The sequence below is a fragment of the Panthera leo genome, chromosome A2 (assembly GCF_018350215.1).
Source record: "Panthera leo isolate Ple1 chromosome A2, P.leo_Ple1_pat1.1, whole genome shotgun sequence".
Classification (NCBI taxonomy): Eukaryota; Metazoa; Chordata; class Mammalia; order Carnivora; family Felidae; genus Panthera; species Panthera leo.
In genome coordinates this window covers 7,426,018-7,446,641 of record NC_056680.1, presented here as the reverse complement: position 1 = coordinate 7,446,641, position 20,624 = coordinate 7,426,018, and the positions used below count along the sequence as shown (strand labels likewise).

At 52.6% G+C, this 20,624-nt stretch overlaps 1 protein-coding gene across 2 annotated transcripts in view; it reads left to right on the top strand.

Moving 5' to 3' along the window:
• Nucleotides 1–20,624, top strand: part of OLFM2 (olfactomedin 2) — a 59,302-nt gene that overhangs the window by 36,425 nt on the left and 2,253 nt on the right. For both annotated transcript variants that reach the window (XM_042928363.1, XM_042928361.1), the window contains exons 2-4: nt 18,022–18,171; nt 19,490–19,636; nt 20,103–20,322. In XM_042928363.1, coding sequence (XP_042784297.1) covers nt 18,022–18,171; nt 19,490–19,636; nt 20,103–20,322 — 517 coding nt within the window. The remainder of the gene's footprint in view (nt 1–18,021; nt 18,172–19,489; nt 19,637–20,102; nt 20,323–20,624) is intronic.

Below are 20,624 nucleotides of genomic sequence, written 5' to 3'. Positions count from 1 at the left end.
TAAAAAACTCACAAGCCAAATACCAAGTACCTGTTGTGTGTAAGGTGCTATTGTAGGTGCGGGCGACACAGCAGTGAACAAAAACAGATCAAAATCATCCCTGCCCGGCATTCTGGAGGGAAGAACGATGGCACACGAAATCAGCACACAGATGAGGTAGTGTGTCAGAAGCTGGTAAGGTAGAGAGGGGGTGGGTAATGCTGAGACACTTAGAGTTTTGACTGGTGGGGGAGCCGTCCGGGAAGGGCTCTGGAAACAATGACATTTGAGTAAAGATTTGGAGGAGGCGGAAGGACATTCCAAAGGAATAGCCAGTCTTGAGACTTGAGATAGAAGAAGCGGGCTTGAGGTGTCGCAGGAACAGGGAGGAGACTCCTGTGACTGGAGCAGAGGGAGGGAGGGGGAGAGAGGGGTATGGGGACAGGGCAGGGAGGGGACGGGTCCTGTGGGCAGTGGTGAGGATTTGGGCTTTTACTCAGGGGAGGTGGGAGTCATGGAGGGTTCTGAACAGAGGAAGCATATGGCCTGACTCAGCTGCTCACAGACACCCTCTGGCTGCTGTGGAGCGAGGGTGGCCGCAGGGGGACCAAGGCAGAGGCGACTGCCCTGGGGAGATGAGATGGGGAGAAGGGAGAAGGGAGTAGATTCTGACTGTAAAGCTGTAAGAGAAAGAGGTAATTAAAGCTGTCTCTAAGTGAATGCATTCAATAATTCGTTCTTTAGTTCCAGAAATGTTTATTGGGCACGTACTATGTCCCGGGCACTGTTCTGGTTGGAGAACACAGCGATAAACATCCCTGCCCTTGGGGAACTGACGGTATCATGGGGGAGACACGCAAGAAACAAGATACATTTTAATGTAGGATCAAGGGGTAGTACATTTTATGTGCAAACTGTAGCAGAGCGAGCCTTGCAGAGCGATGGGGGCTGCACGTGGAGATTGGCTGTACTGGGCAGGATTCAGGATGCATTTCGAAGCGAGAGCCGCTCTCAGGATTGGCAGGCGGCTTGCATGTGTAGGTGGCAATGAGAGAACTTAGTGCCTGGGTGTGAATATGAGCTTGCAAGGGACACCCACGTAAATGCCCTCTTACGTTGAATGTTCATTGTTTGCCCCCGTCTTAGGTTGGGTTCCTGAGAAGCAGAACCTGAGACGGGAGTTTGGAGCATATGATTAATTGTGAGTGGAGCATGAGGAAAGCAGGAGTGGACAGGGAATGGGGGTCTCAGGTACCTTCCAGGCTCGGCCTGCTCCATGGGGGTGGAGGTCCCTCTGGAATATAAATTGGACCACTGTGTCAGTTCCGTTTTGGCTGCTTCTGGGGGTAGGGAACGCCTCCCATGCCTCTCCAGGGTGTGGTGACTCCCAAAAGCCAAGGGCAGGTCTCCAGAAAAGGTCACAGGTGCTAGCTGGGAGCTCCCACTCAGCATATGCAGGGTGGGTGTGCCCAGTGAGGAGATCTGGGCAGAGGCCCAAGAACATCTCCTGTACCCCCAAGGCTCCAACGAACAGGGTCGCAGGAGCACCAGCCATTTATGCCAATCATAGTGCGGATGTCTGTTCTCGGCTCTCTCGGGATGAAAATCAGGCCAACTTGGCACTGGGGCTCCCCTGATACAGCTGAGATCCTTTCTGGATTCATGAACTGCTGGAGACTCAGCCTTCTGCTTCCCGGACTTGCCTGGGAATTGCAGAAGGGAACTGAGAAGAAGAGACGCTGCCCCGAAACAGGTCGGAATAGCTCGTTTAATTCCCCCACAGTCCTCTCGAGAGACGCTGCTATTGTACCCACTTTGCAGATGTGGAAGCGGATGCGCAGAGAAGTTAAGTCACTTGCCCAAGGCCTCACAGCTAGCAAGCGGAGGAGCCAGGATTTGAACTCAAGCTTTTAGGCTCTGAGGTTTGTGTGCTTCCAAGCTACATTCAACTGCCTTAGGCCCCGTGACTCCTTCAAAACCCAGAGCTCTCGTATCCATCCTGGGAAGGAAGGAGGAGAAGGGAGGTGAGCCCGAGAGAATGGAATAGAGGGTGTGAGCGGAGTGGAGGAGAAAGAGGTCCCGTGGGAGACTCGGAGTATGCAGGAGGCATTTGTTCGTCCGTCCGTTCATTCATTCATTCATTCACATTCACGCCCTGATGAGGCCTGCCTACTCTGTCCAGCTTGTGCTGGTATTGGGGCCACAGCAGGAAAGTAGACCAGCCCTGCCCTTACGGAGCGCACCGCCTAATAGGACACAGACACACCCACCCGGGCAAGGAAAGGTATAAAGTATAAGAACCTTGTGAGAGGGAAGGGGTAGGGAACTATGGAGGCACACACAGGAGGGGTCCCCGATCTGTCTTCAGGGACAGAGAAGCTTCCCGGAGGTGGTGATGTTTGCTCTCAGCCTTGAAAGGTGCACAGAGTTTGGAGAGTCGTAGGGTCACCTGTTGGAGGGTAACAGAGTAGAAACACCAGCATCTGTATAACCCCACAGACCTGGGTTTGCGGTTCTAGCTAATACATAAAGAAGCAGCATTGTAAAAAGCAAAAGAAATTGTAGAAATATTTATTGAGCACTTACTCTGTGCCAAGTGCTGGTCTAGGCACTGGGGACATGGTAGTGACCAAGATACGAGGTGTTCGTACTTGTATGTTTGCTTTCTCGTGGAAAGGAGCCATACCAGCCAACAAATTATATATAGCGTGGTGTCTGCCATGACAAGTGCCAGACAGGGAGATGAGGACCGAAAAGGGCTTCTTTAAGGAGGTAATCAGGGAGTGCTTCCCTGAGGTGGTGACTTTTAAACTTAGCTCTTAACTATGGACAAGGAGGATTCAGCATTATCACTGTTCCTTCAGACTTACTGTGGGCCATGAAATGGGACAGTTGACTTAGGCAAGTGCTCTGTAAGTTTGTAGCTTGGTAATTAAGACAACTTTAGGGAGAGGCAGCATGGGGCCGTAGTCCTGTGGGCTTGTTATTTACCTGGTGTCCCTTGGATCTGCTCCTTGCCCTTCCTTTGTTCTCTGTATTGCGGGACAGTTGACCCCTGAAAACTACATCTCCCAAGTTCCCTTGCTCACTGGCTTCCTGTTGGGTTCAGCCAATGGGAGGCTGTGGTGGCATTTGGAGGTGGGAGGAAGAGAGAAGCCAGAGGATTTCTCCCCCTGTTTCTTTGCTTCAGGCGGTGGCTTTGTCTCGTCCCTGGGTCCAGCTCCCGGCTGCCATCCGCTCAGGCAACCACAATTCCTGCTTGGTGGTCCCTGCTCCTGGGCTCTGGTAACACCCCTCCTCCTTTTGCCCCTGCTAACCCTGAAGTTTCTTGCATTTACTCTTTTTTATATCATTTCGCTTTCCCCACTCCACACTTGCCCTATTGTGTTCCCTCCGTGGAACCATCTAGCGTGGCCTCTGTTCCCCCTCTGTTCCACAGCAGTCTCTGCCACTTGACTCTTCCTCCCCAACCTTCAGTTTATAACAGCCTGACACCACACAGCTGTTGTGAGATGAATGGGGACAATACTCTCAGTAGCTGAGCCTACACGGTCCCCACTGTGTAGGGTTTGAAGCTGTGCACACGGGCACTCATTTACGTCCACAACAATCCGACGAGGTGGGCGCTACTGGTAGCCCTGTTTTACGGATGGGGAAACCGAGGCACAGTGAGGTTCAAGTCACTTGCGCAGGGTCACATGGCTAGGAAGTGGCACGAGGGGGGGGGGGTCCCTCATGCATGCATTATGCATGTAGAGTGCTTGGCACACAGGCAGTGCCCGGCAAGGCTGGTGACAATAATAATCATTACATGTGGAGCTGGTCTCTGGTTAGTACCGAGGCTGGAGGTGATGCTGGAATGCCACCTGGGATGGACACCACAATGCATGCTGATTGAAGGCTCTTCTGGGACTGGCCACCTGGCAGAACAATCTTCAGGATCCTGCTGGCTCTCGTCCCAGACCTGGAAGAGAAGGGGCAAAGGGCCTCTCTCCGGCAGCTCTGGCTGGGAGCAGCTGCTCGACGCTTAGCTGGGATCGATTTCCCTTCAAGTGGCCCATTCTCGCTAACAAAGGGCTCCGGTGACCCCGGTGGCTGTCACTGCCCCCTCCCCTCTGAGAGGGGGACGTGTCTCCCGGCTAGAGCTGTTTTCTGTCTTTGAGATTCACTTCTTTGAAAGCCCTGGAAAACTCACAACGATGGGCCAAATCAGCCTTCCGATGTGCGCATCTGGTGGATTTCTCTGCCCCTCTGTCTTGCTCTGGCCAGTCCGTCCTCCATGATGTTCCTGACCAGATCCTTTCCCTACTCACACAGGGTTATGTGCTGAACCGTGTCCCCCGCCCCCCCCCCCAGACTCTCTCTCCTCTGCCCCCCTGTCTCCTGTGGCTGCCGTCATTGGCCAGGCTCCATTGAATGCTGGAGGGCAGGGGATTCTGGGAGGTGAGGGCCGGAGAGGTCAGCCTCCCAGAGCACAGAGAGGAAGGAGGAGTGGGGCGAGAGGATCCGGAGAGACCAGCAGAACACCCAGCTCACCTCCCGCCTCCCAACTTGAGCTTCGGCACCTCATTGAACAAGTTTCAAGTGTGCCACGCGTCTTCCTACCAGAGTGGAACTGACACGAGGGTGGGGATCTTTGTCCCATTTGCTGCTGTGTCTCCAGTGCCTACAGCGTGCCCAGCACATAGCAGGTGCTCAGTAAATACTGGTGGGATGCACAGTTGCTCTCTCCCCTCTGGGTCTTTGCCCACACTATTCCCTCTGCCTGGAACCCCCTCACTCACCCTGCGGAATCCTGCCCATTCATACTGTCTATTTAGCTTTGGCTTCTTCTGGAAGGCTGTCCCTGAACCCTCAAAACCGGGCTCCATAGCCAACCAGCCTCTGCTTACAGCACCCTGTACTGCCCCCAGCATGGCACTCGCCAAACTGTTTTATAATCGCCCCTTCACTTGTCTCTCAAATATATTAGCTCACTTACCCCTCAAAACACCAACATTGTCATCACCTCCCTCCCCTTTGAGAGATAGACAGACTGAGGCTCAGAGAGGGTAAGTAACTTGCCCAAGGTAACACAGGGCCAGGATTTAAATGCAGACTGTCTGGTCCCCAGATACTGAGCTGCCTTTTTGTGTTCCCTGTCAGCACCTATTTGCTTATTTTTATTCTATGATCAATTTTATTGCACTCGTGTATTACATTGCCTGTGTTAAGCCATTCGAATATATTAACAACAATCTCAATAACATCACTACCATTCTTTTCTTTTAAGTTTATTTTGAGAGAGAGAGAGAGAGAAAGAGCAGGCAGGGGAGGGGCAGAGAGAGCGGGAGAGAATCCCAAGCAGGCTCCACACTGCCAGCACAGAGCCTGATGAGGGGCTTGAACTCACGAGCCGTGAGATCATCACCTGAGCCCAAACCAAGAGTCAGATGCTTAACCGACTGAGCCGCCCAGGCGCCCACATCACTGCTATTCTTAACGCCATACTACAGATGGGGAAATGGAAGCTCGGGGTGGTTGAGTCACGTGCCCAAGGTCACGCAACAAAGCTGGAACTTCTACTCAAGTGACCGGCTCCAGAGTCAGAGCCTTCAACGACTATGTTCTGTGGCCTCACTTTGGCTGGAGGAATTGAATGCCTTTGCGACTCACTTCTTTGAAACCCCGGAATGTGTGTCAGAGATGCAACCAAATGACAAAGGGTCTGAACCCCGCATTAACTTGCCGCCCGCAGGGACGTACACGGAGCCCGTGGAACTGGGTTTTCAGGCAGTCCCGGCACCTGGCTGCCCCTGTGAGTTATTAGCTGGCAGGTTGGTCCCTTGTCACCTCCCGGCCACGCTCTCCAGCCTTCAAGGCTTCCTCCCTCCAGCCCCCACCTGGGAGCCTCGCAGCAAACACCTCCATTTTGTGCAGGGGCGTCCCTGGCGGTGGCATGAAATGCCTCAGCCAGCCACGGAAGATAAATTTCCCCCACGACGACCTTTTCCACGCGCCGATGGATTGATTTCAGAAATCCATCCCCGGCCAATATGCCGAGCCCCAGCCCCCGCCGCGGGCGCTGATGGCTGCAAATTTATGCCCAGTCCAGAAATTGAATTCCTGTAAGTCGAGGGAAGTGTCGGAAAAGCTCACCCAGGCTCATTTTTACTTCTGACAAACTTCAGGCGAGAGATTAAACCCCAGCCAGTGTCTTCCAGCAGCAGGGGCTGTGGTGGCGGGGAAATGACCTCGATGGGGGCATTTTTCTCCCATCCCTGCTTTCAGCTTGGCCTGCCAGGGCTGAGGAATAAAAAGCAGTCAGACCCCCAGGCCTGGGCGGTTAAAGGGAATTCCCATCTCTGCCCTGCTAATGTCAGAAGAGGGGCATGCTCTGTGTACCCGAAGGCAGGCCCCTGGGTCCCCATGGCAAATATTGAACCGTTCAGAGGGATGGGAAAGAAAGCTTCTAATTCGTCTCCATCACCAGCCAGCCTCCCGCACCAGCTCCTGAGGCTGGCTCAGTCTCGGCAACTTTGTGAGTTGTTTTTTTTTTTAATGTTTCTCCATTTACTTTTGAGAGAGAGAGAGACAGAGCGTGAGAGGGGGAGGGATACAGAGAGAAAGGAAGACACAGAATCTGAAGCAGGCTCCAGGCTCCGAACTGTCAGCACAGAGCCCGACGTAAAGCTCAAACTCACGGAACCGTGAGATCATGATCTGAGCCGAAGTCAGCCGCTTAACTGACTGAGCCACCTAGCCACCTGTGAGATTCTAATTAAGTTTCCTGGGCCTGGGACAGAGAGGACATCAAAGTGTGGATGATTCCAGGGCTCCAACCCCCCCCACCCTGCCCCTGCCAGAGGCCCAAAAGCCGGGGAGGGGGAAACAGAGAAATCGAGTGACAGATCTGGGAAGGAAGAAACCCATCCTGCTATAAAGATCTTTCTCACTTGCCTTGAAAAACGAGACATCTGATGCAAATGTAGCCGCTTCTATTTGGTACAAAACCCCCTAAATATTAAAGAAATAGATCCTTGATGTCTACAAAGAAAGGATCAAAAAGGAACCCTTCTGAAGAGAGAAGAGCTTTTATTTCGCTGTGAACTTTTCTAGATCTAGCCTCTGGCAGGGATGCCTACAGAACACGGGGTGTGGGAGAATAAAGAAATGATTGCCATTCATGTATTCATTCATTTAGGAAGTGTCTGTGAAGCAGCTACTGTGTGCCAGGCATCGGGCTGTGTGCCAGGAAACCACAGGGAGAAATCAGGACCCGGTTTCTGCCCTTCAAAGCACAGGGGCATGTGCAAAGTCCTTGACCACTAGTCCTCAAAACTGGCAAGGTCCTGAGAAACAGGGAAAGACTGAGAAACTATCACAGAACGGAGGAGATGAAGGAGCTGTGATAACTAAATACAACGTGAGACTCTGGGCCAGAAAAAGGACATGAGTGGAAAAACTAGGGAAATCCGATAAAGCCTGGAGTTTAGTTGTAGTGACGCACCAGGGTTGGTTTCCGTCGTCGTGACAGGTGTACCGTGGGTATGTAAAAGGTTAGCACCGGGGGGAATTGGGTGGGTGGCGGGCATATGGAAGCTGTCTGTCCTATCTTCACAACTTTGCTGTCAATCTAACATTATTCCAAAATAAAAAAAAAAATTAAAAATAAGTCAGCAGGGGACATGGAACTATTCTAGAACATTGCTGGTTCTGTGGGTTGATATAAAAGGTCCTACCGACCGGGCACACACTATGTGCCAGGCACTGTGGTTGACTCTTGACATGTACTAACTCCTTGTCCTGATGACAACTGTGTGAGGCCTGGCTTTTATGATCACAATGTTTAGATGAGAAAGCAGAGAGGTTAAGGAAGGCACAGAAGGTTTGGGCTACTTGCCCCAAGCCACACAAAAAGGAACTGATCAGAATTTGGACTGAAGCAGCCTGTGTTGTAAAACTCTATGGCTGCCTGTATTAACATGTACTAACTGTATTACATGTATTAACTGAGCAGCTATTATTCTCTTCAGGGCCTGAGTAAAGAAACACATCTTTGAGAGATTTTATGGATTTTAATATGGGGAATTGTTTACAAACATGGTGCGAGAGATACGAAACTAAACAAGGGATGGAGATGAAACCCAGAGATTAACAACAGCAGACAGCCTCTATCCCCCAGGACTTGGCGTCAAGTAGAAAAGGTGGTACATGGGCGCCTGGGTGGCTCAGTCCGTTGGGCGGCCAACTTCGGCTCAGGTCATGATCTCGCGGTGCGTGAGTTCGAGCCCCGCGTCGGGCTCTGTGCTGACTGCTCAGAGCCTGGAGCCTGTTTCAGATTCTGTGTCTCTCTCTCTCTCTGACCCTCCCCCATTCATGCGCTGTCTCTCTCTGTCTCAAAAATAAATAAACGTTAAAAAAAATTAAAAAAAGGAAAAGGTGGTACAAACAGAGCTTGGGAGTGGAACTGTTGGTGGAAGCTTAAGCCACAGAGGAGATGTAGCTATGGCTATAACACAGGAGGCAGCAAGGGGGAAAATACCCCTGCTTATCCCTTTGTCCCGCCCTCAGATCATCCATAAATTCCTTCCATTGGCTGCATCTTCCTGGAAGCCAGAGGGCAAGGCAGTGTGGGAAATGTAGTTCCCAACCATACAGAGCAGGGGCAGTCATCAAGCAGCTTACGCTTAAGTGTGTTTGTGTGTGTGTGTGTGTGTGTGCGTGCGCGCGCACGTGTGTGCACTCAAGGGTCAGAGGACATTTTTAATCTCCATTTTACAAATGACAGAGGCCAAGTGATCTGCTTAAGAACTCACAAAAACTCAGGGGAGGCTGAGAATTCATCCAGGCTTGACGGGGCAGGACTAGTGACTAGCTTTATATGGAGGGCACCTGGAGCTATGCAGGGTTCAATGTGGAGGTGACCTGTTGAAAGCCAGCTCTGGCTTCTCTGGGGAGAATGGATCAGAGGTGTCAGTTTTGAGGCCAAGCTTCTATGGAGGGAGAGACTTTTCTTCCCTGAGCATAGTGACTAAGCAAGTATTTGAGAGTCTGAGAGGCCAGCATCCAGATGCGAGCTTGGATACTTGCCAGCCCTGTGAGTTTGGACATCTGACTTTCCTCTCTGTGCCTCAGTTGTTCCATCTGTAAAATGGATCTGGTGTTAGTGCCTACCTCATTGCATGAGGGGAGGCTATAAGGACTTCATTTTTGTAAAGCAGCTTAGACGAATGTCTTAGTCTGTCCGGGCTGTATAACACAGGTAGTATAGATGCAGGGGCTTAAGCAACCAACAGTTACTTGCCCCAGTTCTGGAGGCTGGGAAGTCCATCAAGGTGCCGGCGGATTCGGTGTCTGATGAGAGCCAGATTCCTGGCTCATAGCATCTTCACGTGGTGGGAGGGATAAGGGAGCTCTCTGGGGTCTCTTATCAGGGCACCGATCTCCCTCCCATAGGGCTCACCTTCAAATACCTTCACACTGGGGGTTAGGTTTCAACATATGAATTTTAGGGAGACAGAGAGACGCTCAGCCCATAGCAAAGGGCACGCTCTTCAAGAGTTAAATAAACTATGAAACCTCAGTGGCTGCTCCTCTCCTTCATCCATTCCATGATTTAAATCCCATCTCTCTACAGCCAGCATCCAAATGCACATCTCAGACCAGACTCTTGATTGCCACCCCCCATCTGCCCCTCCCCCTGCCACAGACCCCCTTCTCCAGCCTTCTCCATCTCAGTAAATGACACCCCCACCACCCACCCTGTTGTTCGGCTCCCCCATTTTCCTTCCACCCTCAGCAAATCCTGTGAGCTCTGACTTGTCTGTCCCCATGACATCTACCCTGGGGAAAGCTCTCATCATGGCTCACCTGAACAACTGTGCAGTGAGCAGCAAGTTCAAAGGCCCTGGGGTGATAAAGACTCAGGAGTCATTGAGGATCTGAAAGGAGGCCTGTGAAACTCAGCAGGCTTAGGAGGGAGTTGGTTCCCTCCCAGAAAGCTCTCTTCAACTAGGGTGTTCTTGAGTGTTGGGGGTGGGGTGGAAGGGACTTACAGTTTCTCAAAGCAAGCTTCTCTGATGACTGGCATGACCCTTGTATGAGAACTTGTAGCCTTGATGCAAACCTCTGTCCACAAGCCCTACTTTTAGGACTGTCTGCAGGGATTCATGGTGGTTCCAGCACAGTCTGGGCCACACTCGGAGGGAAGGGGCTGAGTTTGTAAATACTTGCACAATGCAAGCCTTCCTTGGACTTGAGTGGGGGAGGTCAGTCGAACGGAGAGACCTGTGTCTCTTCCTGTATTTCCCAAGAAAGTCTATGTCATTGATTATTGGTCCACACTGGCACTATGATGGCAGAGCCCAAGATGTCCTGGAACATAAGTCCTGGCTTGACAGGAGCTCCAGGGGTGCTGAGGGCCTCCTGCCAAGGCTTGGGGGCCTTCCGAGGGTAAGAGGTTGTGCCGTGCTGCCGGCTTGGATACCCTCTCAGGACAAGGCGGGTTAACTGCATTGAGAGTGAGTGAATGAATGAATGAGCTCATAGTCACCACCAGCCACAGGCTGTCACCGGCAAAGCCCCAGCTGCTTAGGCTGCGGAGACCCAGTTGGCATAGGTGAGCTGATAATGTCCTTAACACCTGTCATGCTTATCACTCAGGGGGGGCATTTGCCCAATACCTCGGGGTCTGACAGGAGCAGTCTGCTATTATCTCAAGCCCTCCAAAGGGACGTGGCCCCTGTCATAGCTCAGACGTGGCAGACAGGCATGTCCCTGATTATTCGTCACGGCCCTTCTGCCATCGCGGCCGTCAGGGAGAAGCCATGCCTGCTTCTGAGCCTGCCCGGTGTCTCTCTCCAGCCTGACATCACAAGATCCCTGATCCCTCCCTAGGACAGACGGAAGCTAGTTTGGTGGCAGAAGGGGGAATGGATGGTGGACCTATCAAGAAGTTTGCTCTCTGTCCCGCTGGCCAACCACTGTCCGATCATCCAACGAACATTCAGTGTGCCAGGCCCGGGGGCTGCAGTTGGTGACAAAGCAGACAGAATTCTCCACCCCCATGCCGGTTCCCGTGCAGGGGCAGAGGCAGGCTTTGGGCTAGTGGTCACGCCCGTGAGGTCCTAATGGCCATCGGGCTCAGGCCCTGAAGGAGGACTGAGAAGGTGCGATGTGGAGGTGTAGACCGTGGAGTCAGATGACTTGCGTTTGAAGCCCAGGACGGTACAAGAGACTGTGACGCTCTGGGGAAGAGATTTGAACCCTCTGCCCCAGTTTCTTCCCCTTACCAAAGGCAGAGAACGGCAGTGCCTGCTGGTCACCTACTTACAAAGTCCTTAGAACGATGCTTGACATAGAGTAAGAAGCAGAAATGTTAGGGAAAGCCAGCCCAGGATGCCTTGAGAGGTGGGTGACGTGGGGCAGGGACAGCGAGACTACTTTTGGAAAAGACATTTGTGCGACAGCCCCAGGAACGGGAAGAGTTAGCCCGGCTGTGAGATGGGGCAAGAGTGTTGATGGCAGAGGGTGCCTCCAGGGCGAAGGGCTGGAGGCGGGAAAAGCAGGGTGTTCGGGCAAGACCAGAGGATGGGCCAGAGACAACGGCCGTGTCACCTTGTTGCTTGCTGGCATAGGAGATGCTCCAGGACAGGGGGCCGACTGAGCCACATGGGGACGAGGACGGGGCAAGTGTCTCTGCCCATCTTCCATGGGGCTCACTCCTCTCCAACACTGGCCTTTCAACTCTTCATCATCCTGCAGCCTCCGCCCCAGCTCCACGGGACTCTCCCGAGTTCTTCCGGATCATCTCGGTTCAGTGCCTGCATCAAGGTCAGACCATTTTGACTTCAGGAAGTTAGCAAATTGGCTTTAGAGTCATGAGGGTAATAATAATAAATGCAAACACATAGCACTTACTACGTGCCGATGACTGTTACCAGTTGCTCTCACAAAAAGCATTAATTCATTCACGCTTCCCACGAGCCCTATGAGGTAGGTACAATTACCGTGTCCATTTTCCAGATGAGGAAACAGAGGCTGTGCATTTAACAGAGGTTAAATGACTTGCCCAGGCCAGACAACAAGCGAGTGGCCAAGTCAGGACATAGACCCAGGCAGCCTGACCCCCGGACTCTGCGGTTAACCACCTGGCTCTTCTCTACCATCCGAGTGGGAGTAAGAAACAGCCAAAGGAAATGAGTTGTTTCTGGATAAGTTTTGTTTTCTTTTGTTTTTTTTTTAAGATTTTATATTTTTTTAAGTAATCTCTACACCCAACACGGGGCTCGAACTCACAACCCCGAGATCAAAAGTTGCATGCTCCATGGACTGAGCCAGCCGGGCGCCCCTGTCGTGAGGTTTTTTAACTGGAAAAATATGCAATGTGGTATTAGTTTCAGGTGCACAACAAAGCGATCTGATGATTCTATACATTATGCAATGCTCACCCCGAGAAGTGTAGTCCCCATCTGTCCCCATCCAATGTTGTTACAATATATTGACTACATTCCCTGTGCTGTACTTTTCATCCCTGTGACTTATTTATTTTAAAACTGCAAGTTTGTGCCTCTTAATCCCTTCACCTATTTTGCCCATCCCCCTTGCCCCCCCCCCCGCCCCCGCTCCTCCCCAGTGTAAGAATGTTGTCTGGAAAGATCCTGGTGCCATCACAGGGACTCCTTTTTGGGAGGATCGTGGGAGAGATCCTTGCCTGTTCTTGGTACCGAAAATAGTTAAGCTCGCTCCTAAGCAGCTGGTGTGCTTTTGTTTCAGGACACTGGGAACCATATAAATGACCAGCTTTCCCTTTTTGAGCTGGCTGCTAAGGAACTTCGAGCCAAATTTATGGCTCGACCATATGCTGGCTGTTCGGGTTTTAAAGGGATGAGTTTTTCTTAGCCTAATTTTTGGCTCTGTCTACCTCCCCACTTTTCTCTTTCTTCCTCGTCTCCGTTGCAAAAAAAAAGGGGGGGGGGTGGGGGGGAGGAGGTTGAAAAATCTTTCCAAGACCAATATGTGCTCACTGTAGGAAACTTAGAAGATAAAATCAATCTGAAGATGACCATAAAAATCCCCGCTAATCTCCTATTTTCACGGCTGCATAGTATTCCCTCCTGCGCATACACCTTAAGTTTCGAAATCAAGCCCCCTGCCGTCAAAGAACTGAAGGGAGAAAACTCCAGGTGTCCAATTTTAAACAGCGCTTTAATGAGCATCGTTGCAGCAGTCCTGTGCTTGTCCACACGGTTTCCCTGGGCCAAATTCTTAGACTCGGATTGGCTGGGTTAAATACACAAGCAGAAACCTGGAGGCTTTCGCTCTGGATTGGCAGACTGCCCTCCAGAAACATCTAATTCCTACTCTCCTATCTAATTGGAGCTATCGTGTGGTGGTTTACATACCCTTGTAAACCACTTGCAGTCCTCTCTGGAACAAGGCAGGGTACAAATAAATATATATGCCCCAAGCCACTTCTGCCTCCTGATTAAATTACCCGGCCTCAAATGCAATAATATCCTTGTCTTATTAAGAGGCAGCCGCTAGCTCTGTTCCTGTTGGGTAAACCCCGGTAGCCAGTGCTCCACGGATGGCTGGCCCGGGATCCTGTAAGCGATCCTTCTGCCCCTGGAAGAGCCAGGAATTGTTTTTGAACCAAGATGTAAGTAGCAGAGCCGTAGGCCGCGATGATGAGCCAGGGTGTGACAGCGAGAGGAATTTTTCCTGCGTGTCAATCCTGGACCTGTCACGGGGGACTGCTGCTTTAATTGGGGCGCAGCATCCTTGGTGAAAGTATTGGAAAAAATCGCAGCCAGAAAAGACGATTTGAGAAGCAGCTACTTGAGCGCATAGCTTACCCGCTTAGAGCCCATTAGCAGGAATATTAAACTCAGTACCAGCAGCTCGGCCAAGAGAGCAGCTGGCTTCTCCAGTACATTTGCCCCAGCAGTGGTGAGACAGGCCGCCTGACTGGAGGTTTCTGTACCTGGACGGTTCCTGGGCTCGCACACCTGCTGTTATAAGCATTTTTCTTAGGGCAGGCCCTTCTCTACCCCTACGACTGTGCCCTCCACAAGTTCATGACCGAGGTTCTGAGCTAAATCCAGTCTGAGAGAGCTGGCATGCGGACTCTCAAACAAGGAGCCTTCCAGGACTCCAGTGGGTCCCGGGGACATGAACTTGACTGCGTATTTGAACTTGAACCCGCCAGGCAAAAGTCCGGGTCTCTGCTGTGCTGAGATTTGGCAGCCGAGCCTCAGGCATTTAATTACATTGCTGCAGAGAACATTTCAGCGAGGTGCGTCCAGCGCAGACAATTATTTTAGGAAAGCCGTGGAGGCCTTCCCTCCTTGCCACTTAAATCTTTCTTCTCTTTTACAATTCAATATTTCATATGTTGAGAGAAAATGGCTTGTTTGCTTCAAAGGACACACTAGGAATTGCAGAAAGGAGATGTTAATTATGTTGAACCGGCTGCTTTGTCTCTGAACAAATGAGAATCTTAGGAGGGGGGTGTTGTCCAAATGGCTTGGGGATCAGAGCCAGGGGAACATGGATGGGGGTGCTTAGTCTCAAGTTCGTTCGTTCTTTCTTTCTTTCTTTCTTTTCCTTCCTTCCTTCCTTCCTTCCTTCCTTTCTTTTCTTGTTTCATTGTAAACAACTAGACTTGTCATGAAAGGAGACGAGGCTAGTTTCACATTCTCCTGGAACCAAGGGGCAAGGTGTTCTTGGACCGCCCTTCTGGTCCTAGGTCAGGCTCCCTGCAGAAGCAGAGCTGGTGGGGAGGAGTTGAGCGTTAAGTATCCACCTGGGGGGTGATACCGGGAGGAACCAGTAGGAGAAGTGAGCTGGGAAGTGAAGGACTCCTGTGCAGGGTGAGCTAAGGAACAGGGTGTCCCCGTGGGCACCTGGGACACAGCCCTGGAAAGCTGCCTGCGGCATGCATCTCAGAGCTCTCCTACGGGACCGGCCAGAGGGCTACTTGTCTATCACTGGCTCCTATGTGTGGCTTCGTTGGGGACTGCTGGGTGGGAGGGGCTTCTGCTGCGTGCCCAGTGCAAAGGCAGAGCAGGCTGGGACTTACATACAGAGGAAGCCTTTGCAGTGGGGGATTCTGGTGTTTCTGTAGTTAAGGCCTGGGAGGCTTGAGTGTGGCTTCCCGCCCCTCCCCCCCCAATCACACCTGCATGCAAGGAAGGCTGGGTGACTTCACTGCTCCATGGGGGAGGCGTGGACTGTTAAAAAGGGGGATTCCCCCCAGGGGCGCCTGGGTGGCTCAGTCGCTTAAGCATCTGACTTCGGCTCAGGTCATGATCTCGTGGTTCGTGGGTTCGAGCCCCGCGTCGGGCTCTGTGCTGACAGCTCGGAGCCTGGAGCCCACTTCGGATTCTGTGTCTCCCTCTCTCTCTGCCCCTCCCCTGCCTGCTCTCTGTCTCTCTCTTAAAAAATAAATTAACATTTAAAACATTTAAAACTAAATAAACATTGAAAAAGGGGGACCCCCCCCCCAACTTCAAAAAGCGTGTACATAAATAAGGCACAAAGAATATCTAATTACAATCATTTCAGATGGCGTTTATGAATGGCTTACTTTTCTTATAAATTAGTGGGGGAGTCAGGCTCATCTGTACAATTACATCAGTCGCTCACTTTACAATAAGCTTTAAAAAAAAAAAGAATTCACTGAGTGGGAGAGAAAAAGGTGGGCTATTAGCTGGTGTCTCCAAGATTGCTCGTAACTCACGGTCTGGCTTATCTCTGCTATGGCTCGTGGGAACAGCTTCTGTGGGGTGATCAGTTAACCGCTGTCCAAATGAACAATTATTGTGAGGCTTTGTTTCTCTGTAAAACACTTGGGTTTTATGAGGACTTTTTCCGGGTATGTAGGAACGCATCCTGGATAGGACCACAGTCTTTCATTTCCCACCTCTACGGCCACCACCCATCCTTGTTCGCCAGGACCGATGCAGTGTCATTTGCCCTGGTCTTCTGCCCTGGCCCCCCCGTCTGTCCCCAGCAACCGCCCCCCCAACCACCTGTGTCTGTGAACACCTGAGTCAGGTGACATCCCTTCTCGTTCAGAACCCTCTGTGGCTCCCACCTCACTCAGAGGAAAAACCAAAGTCTTCCCCACCAACCCACAGGTCCTGAAGATGCGGTCCTGCCCCCTCCCTGCTCTCACCCCCCTACTCACCACCTTTCACACTCTGCTTCAGCCACGCCAGCCTTTTCCGTGTGCCCTGAACCTACCAGGCATGGCCGTGCCTCAGGGCCTTTGCACTTGTTCTTATCTCTGCCTGCAACCTCCTTCCTGAGATATCTGCATGGCTCATCCCTCACCGGCTTCAGGTCTTGACTCAAATGACACGTTGTTGGAGCCACCCTGACGTTGCAGATTCCCTGTATGGCACTCATCACCCTTTAAATATTTGGCATTTACTTGCCTATTTCTGTCTTTGTCTAATGTAAGCTCCTAGAAGAGCTTTTGTGTTTGGGCATTTTGTTTACTGCTGTGTTTTCAGTCTCCAGAATGGAGCCTGACACACAGTAGGAGCTTAACAAGTGTTTGGTCGAACAAAGGAGACCGTACTTCCCTGATGAAAACAAAAAGATTAGGGCTTGTGACTAAGTCTGGTATGTTCTGGTGAAACTCCAGGGGGCCTGATCTGGGGGCCACCATGTTCTATCCTGTGATCACTCACTTCTTTTCGAACCCTGTTGCTCAAACACGTCCGGATATTGATTTGAATTTGTGGTGTCAAAAGTGTCCCCTGTCCTTTCGTTTTCCCCTGGCTCACTCTGAATGTCCCTTCTCTGAGGTACCTCCTCTGAAATCCCAGCCTGACGAAGACCCCCGTTACTCCCTGCACTTTCTTTGGAGCATTGACTGCAGTGAATGGTTCCAGAAGTATCCATGGATTTTCATGTTTGATGTCTGTTTCCTCCATCCATGAACAACGGGCCAGATATGTTTTCTTTACCCCTCTTTTCCTAGCCCTATCCCAGACCCTATGCCAGGCATAAAATAGGCATAGGCTAGGTATTTTCTAATAAGTGTAGAAAATTTTGTAGTTCCCTGAAGCACATTAGCATTTCAAAGGCTCTGATAAGTCCTGCATCAAAGGAACACGTTTCACGGAGCAACGCACAAATTTATTTGATCACTGAGCACACCTGGAAAGATTGCTAGTGTTCTGAAGGAGCATGGCTCAGGAAACACAGCCGTGCCTGATCCCTGAATTATATGAGCATCATAAATTGACCTGAAATTTATTTTTTATTTTTTTTCCATTTTTAAAAAAAAATTTTTTTGAACGTTTTTTATTTTGTTCTTGAGAGACAGAGAGAGAGAGAGAGACAGAGCAGGAGCGGGGCAAGAGAGAGAGGGAACACCGAATCCGAAGCAGGCTCCAGGCTCTGAGCCGTCAGCACAGAGCCCGACGCGGGGCTCGAACTCACGGACCGCGAGATCATGACCTGAGCGAAGTCGGACGCTTAGCCGACTGAGCCACCCAGGCGCCCCAACCTGAAGCTTAATTTAGGAGTCTGAAGTGATGCCTTCTATTCAAGGGCTCGGAAGTCTGTGAGGATTCTGTCGCCCTCTCGCCGTTACCTTATCTGGGCTTCTCAGGAGCAGGGGTGGAGGGTGGGGATGACAACAGTATATCCAGAGTCCATGTGTCACAATGGGCTGGGAAAGCAGAGAGGGAGCTCCAGGTTTGGGGATCAGTACGAGTGGGTCTGCGTCCCACTGGCGGTTACGGAGGCAGTGCTGTGTGTATGCGAACACGTGTGCGAGGATGAATTCCTGTGTTGTGGAAGGGCTCGAATCCCACAACTCCTTGCCGCGTTCCTGAACCGCCCCCCCCCCATACCTGTCTCATCATCTGGCAAATGGGTTTCCTTGAGGAGGGATTGAGATCACAGGCACCAGGCGCTCAGCACATGGTCCAGCACATCCCAGGGCATCTGTCGTTTCCCTGGGTCCCCTTTCTCCCCCAGCATGGGCGGGGGGAATCCCCTACCGGGCTCCTGCTCTCTGACCCCCCGACTTCCCCGCAGACCCTCTTCCAGAGCCCCGAGGAGGGCTGGCAGCTCTACACCTCGGCCCAGGCGCCCGACGGGAAATGCATCTGCACGGCTGTGATCCCCGCGCAGAGCACCTGCTCCCGCGACGGCCGGAGCCGGGAGCTGCGGCAGCTGATGGGGAAGGTAAGAGCAGACTGTGAAAAGCGCTCGGGTCCCACCCTGCCCTCGGCCCCCGTCCAGGTCAGCCGGGGCCAGATCCAGCCATCCAGATTGTTCAGAGCTGGTGGATAACCCGGCTGCCCTCCAGGTGGATATTTTCTTCTTTGGAGGCGAAGCTGAGCGTTGCGTGGGGAGGCAGCATCCGAGTCACCGGACTCGCCTGCTAAAAAAGTGTCTTGTGTGTCCCTTGGGGAGGGGTCTCACCCTCCAACCCCAAGAGGTTTATGTAAGATTCCATCCCCTTGTGATTGGGGCTGATATAAAACAGTCCCCATTCAACCTCGCCCGCCCCCAGGATGCTCTGATGCCCTTTGTGGACTGACTGCTGTCCCTTGATAGTATCCAGCCGAACTGCTCACTAGTCAGCTCCGATGTCAGTGTTGAAAGGGACCAGCTACCTCTCATCATCACCCTATAGACGAGGAAGCTGAGGGTTTCGTAGGGAACGGAAGAGACCCTGGTCAGCACTGGAGTCTCCCGGCCACTAACCCTGAGGATCCTGGCCCTGCCCGCGACACCGGAACTGCCCTCCCCGCCAGTTTGGGACATCCGTGTGGCATCCCCTGATTGTTGACAATGGCTCTAAAAACGTTCTGTGGCGTCGGGGTGGGCGTCAGGCCGTTAGGTTTCTGAGACCTTCCAAGTGTCGTGTGAACAAGGGGTTCAGGAGAGTGTGTGTTGTGACAAGCAGCCGGGATCGTCTGAGTTCACCTTAGGCAGGGAGAAGCGGGAGCCGGGGGTCCTCATTCTGCGTTAGGAGAGGCTGGGGCAAGGGAAGCTGGAAAGCACTTGCTGAGCGTCTAGTTTAGGCCAGCGCCGGGCCCCGGTGATTTAGCTGTGGACAAGCTAGACGCGGGGCCTGCCTGCGAGAACCCCACCTGAAGGAGGCAGAGGGCTGGAGCTGGAGTCTGCGAGGGAAAGGGGGCTGGTGGCCGCAGTGGGAGGACACGAAGAGGAGGCAGGTGAGGAGGGGGGACCAGCCCGCAGGGCCTGCAGGGGAGGGTGATCCCGTGTTCCTTTCGCAAAGCTCCCTCTGGCTGCCGAGTGAAGAACTGACCGCTGGGGGCCACAGTGCAAGCAGGGAGACCGGGAGGCAGGGAGGCAGGGGAGAGAGGTGGGAGCTGACGATCGCCTGGGCGTGTCATTGGGAGGTTGCCGGTAAGAGCAGGGGAGGCGGTTGGCTGGGTGTTTGGCCTCTGGCTCCGTCAGGCCCGGTCTGTGGCATCTCAGGGGGGCGGGGAGGGCAGGAGTCTGGCTCTCCCTAACCCTCCCAAGCTCCTAGGTCCAGAACGTCTCCCAGTCCATGGAGGTCCTTGAGCTGCGGACGTACCGTGACCTCCAGTACGTGCGCAGCATGGAGACCCTCATGCGAAGCCTGGACGCACGACTCCGGGCGGCCGATGGGTCCCTCTCGGTCAAGAGCTTCCAGGTGGGTCCTTCTGGGTCAGCTCAGGAGCCAAGGAAAGAATTGGGATCAGCGCCCGTTACTTCTGAGAGTAGTCATGTCTGAGGAGGACCAAGGGTAGGCTGGGATCTAGGGTCTAGTAGGGACCAAATGTCAAGAGCCAGGGGTGCATCAAAGATAAGGGGTGAGGGGGCGCCTGGGTGGCTCAGTCGGTTAAGTGTCCGACTCTCGGCTCAGGACACGATCTCGTTTTGTGAGTTCGAGCCCCGCATCGGGCTCTGTGCTGATGGCACGGAGCCTTCTTGGGATTCTCTCTCTTTTCCTGTCGCTCCCCTGCTCATGCATGTGAGCTCTCGCTCTCTCTCTCTTTCTCTCAAAAAAAAATAATAATAATAATAATAAGGCGTGAGGCTATGGGTCAAAGGTTGGGGTCAGGCCTGGGTCAAAGGTCAGGGGCTAGGATCAGTGAGGGTTCCGTGTTGGCGGGCAGGAACTGAAGGACAGGATGTCGGAGCTGCTGCCCCTGAGCTCAGTCCTGGAGCAGTACAAGGCGGACACGCGGACCATCGTGCGCCTGCGGGAGGAAGTACGGAATCTCTCCAGCAGCCTTGCTGCCATCCAGGAGGAGATGGGCGCCTACGGCTACGAGGACTTGCAGCGGCGGGTGATGGCCCTGGAGGCCAGGCTCCATGCCTGTGCCCAGAAGCTGGGTATGCCTTGACCCTTGACTTTGACCCCTGACTTGCACGCCCAACCCTAATGCCACCCGTGTGCCCAGAAGCTGGACACGGTTTTGACTTCCAACTTCTGAACTTTGACCTTTGACTTCCCTACCCAAGGCCCAAAATAGACCCAGAAACTGGAAATGGCCCTGACTCTTGACTTCCAGTCTCTTACTCTCAACCTGACTCCATCTTGGGACCAGATTTCTGGATCCTCCCTCAGCCCTGGTCCCAGCTCTTCCCAGTTTGATCGAACCGCACCGTCCTTGCCCTGCCTTTTCCCATTCTCC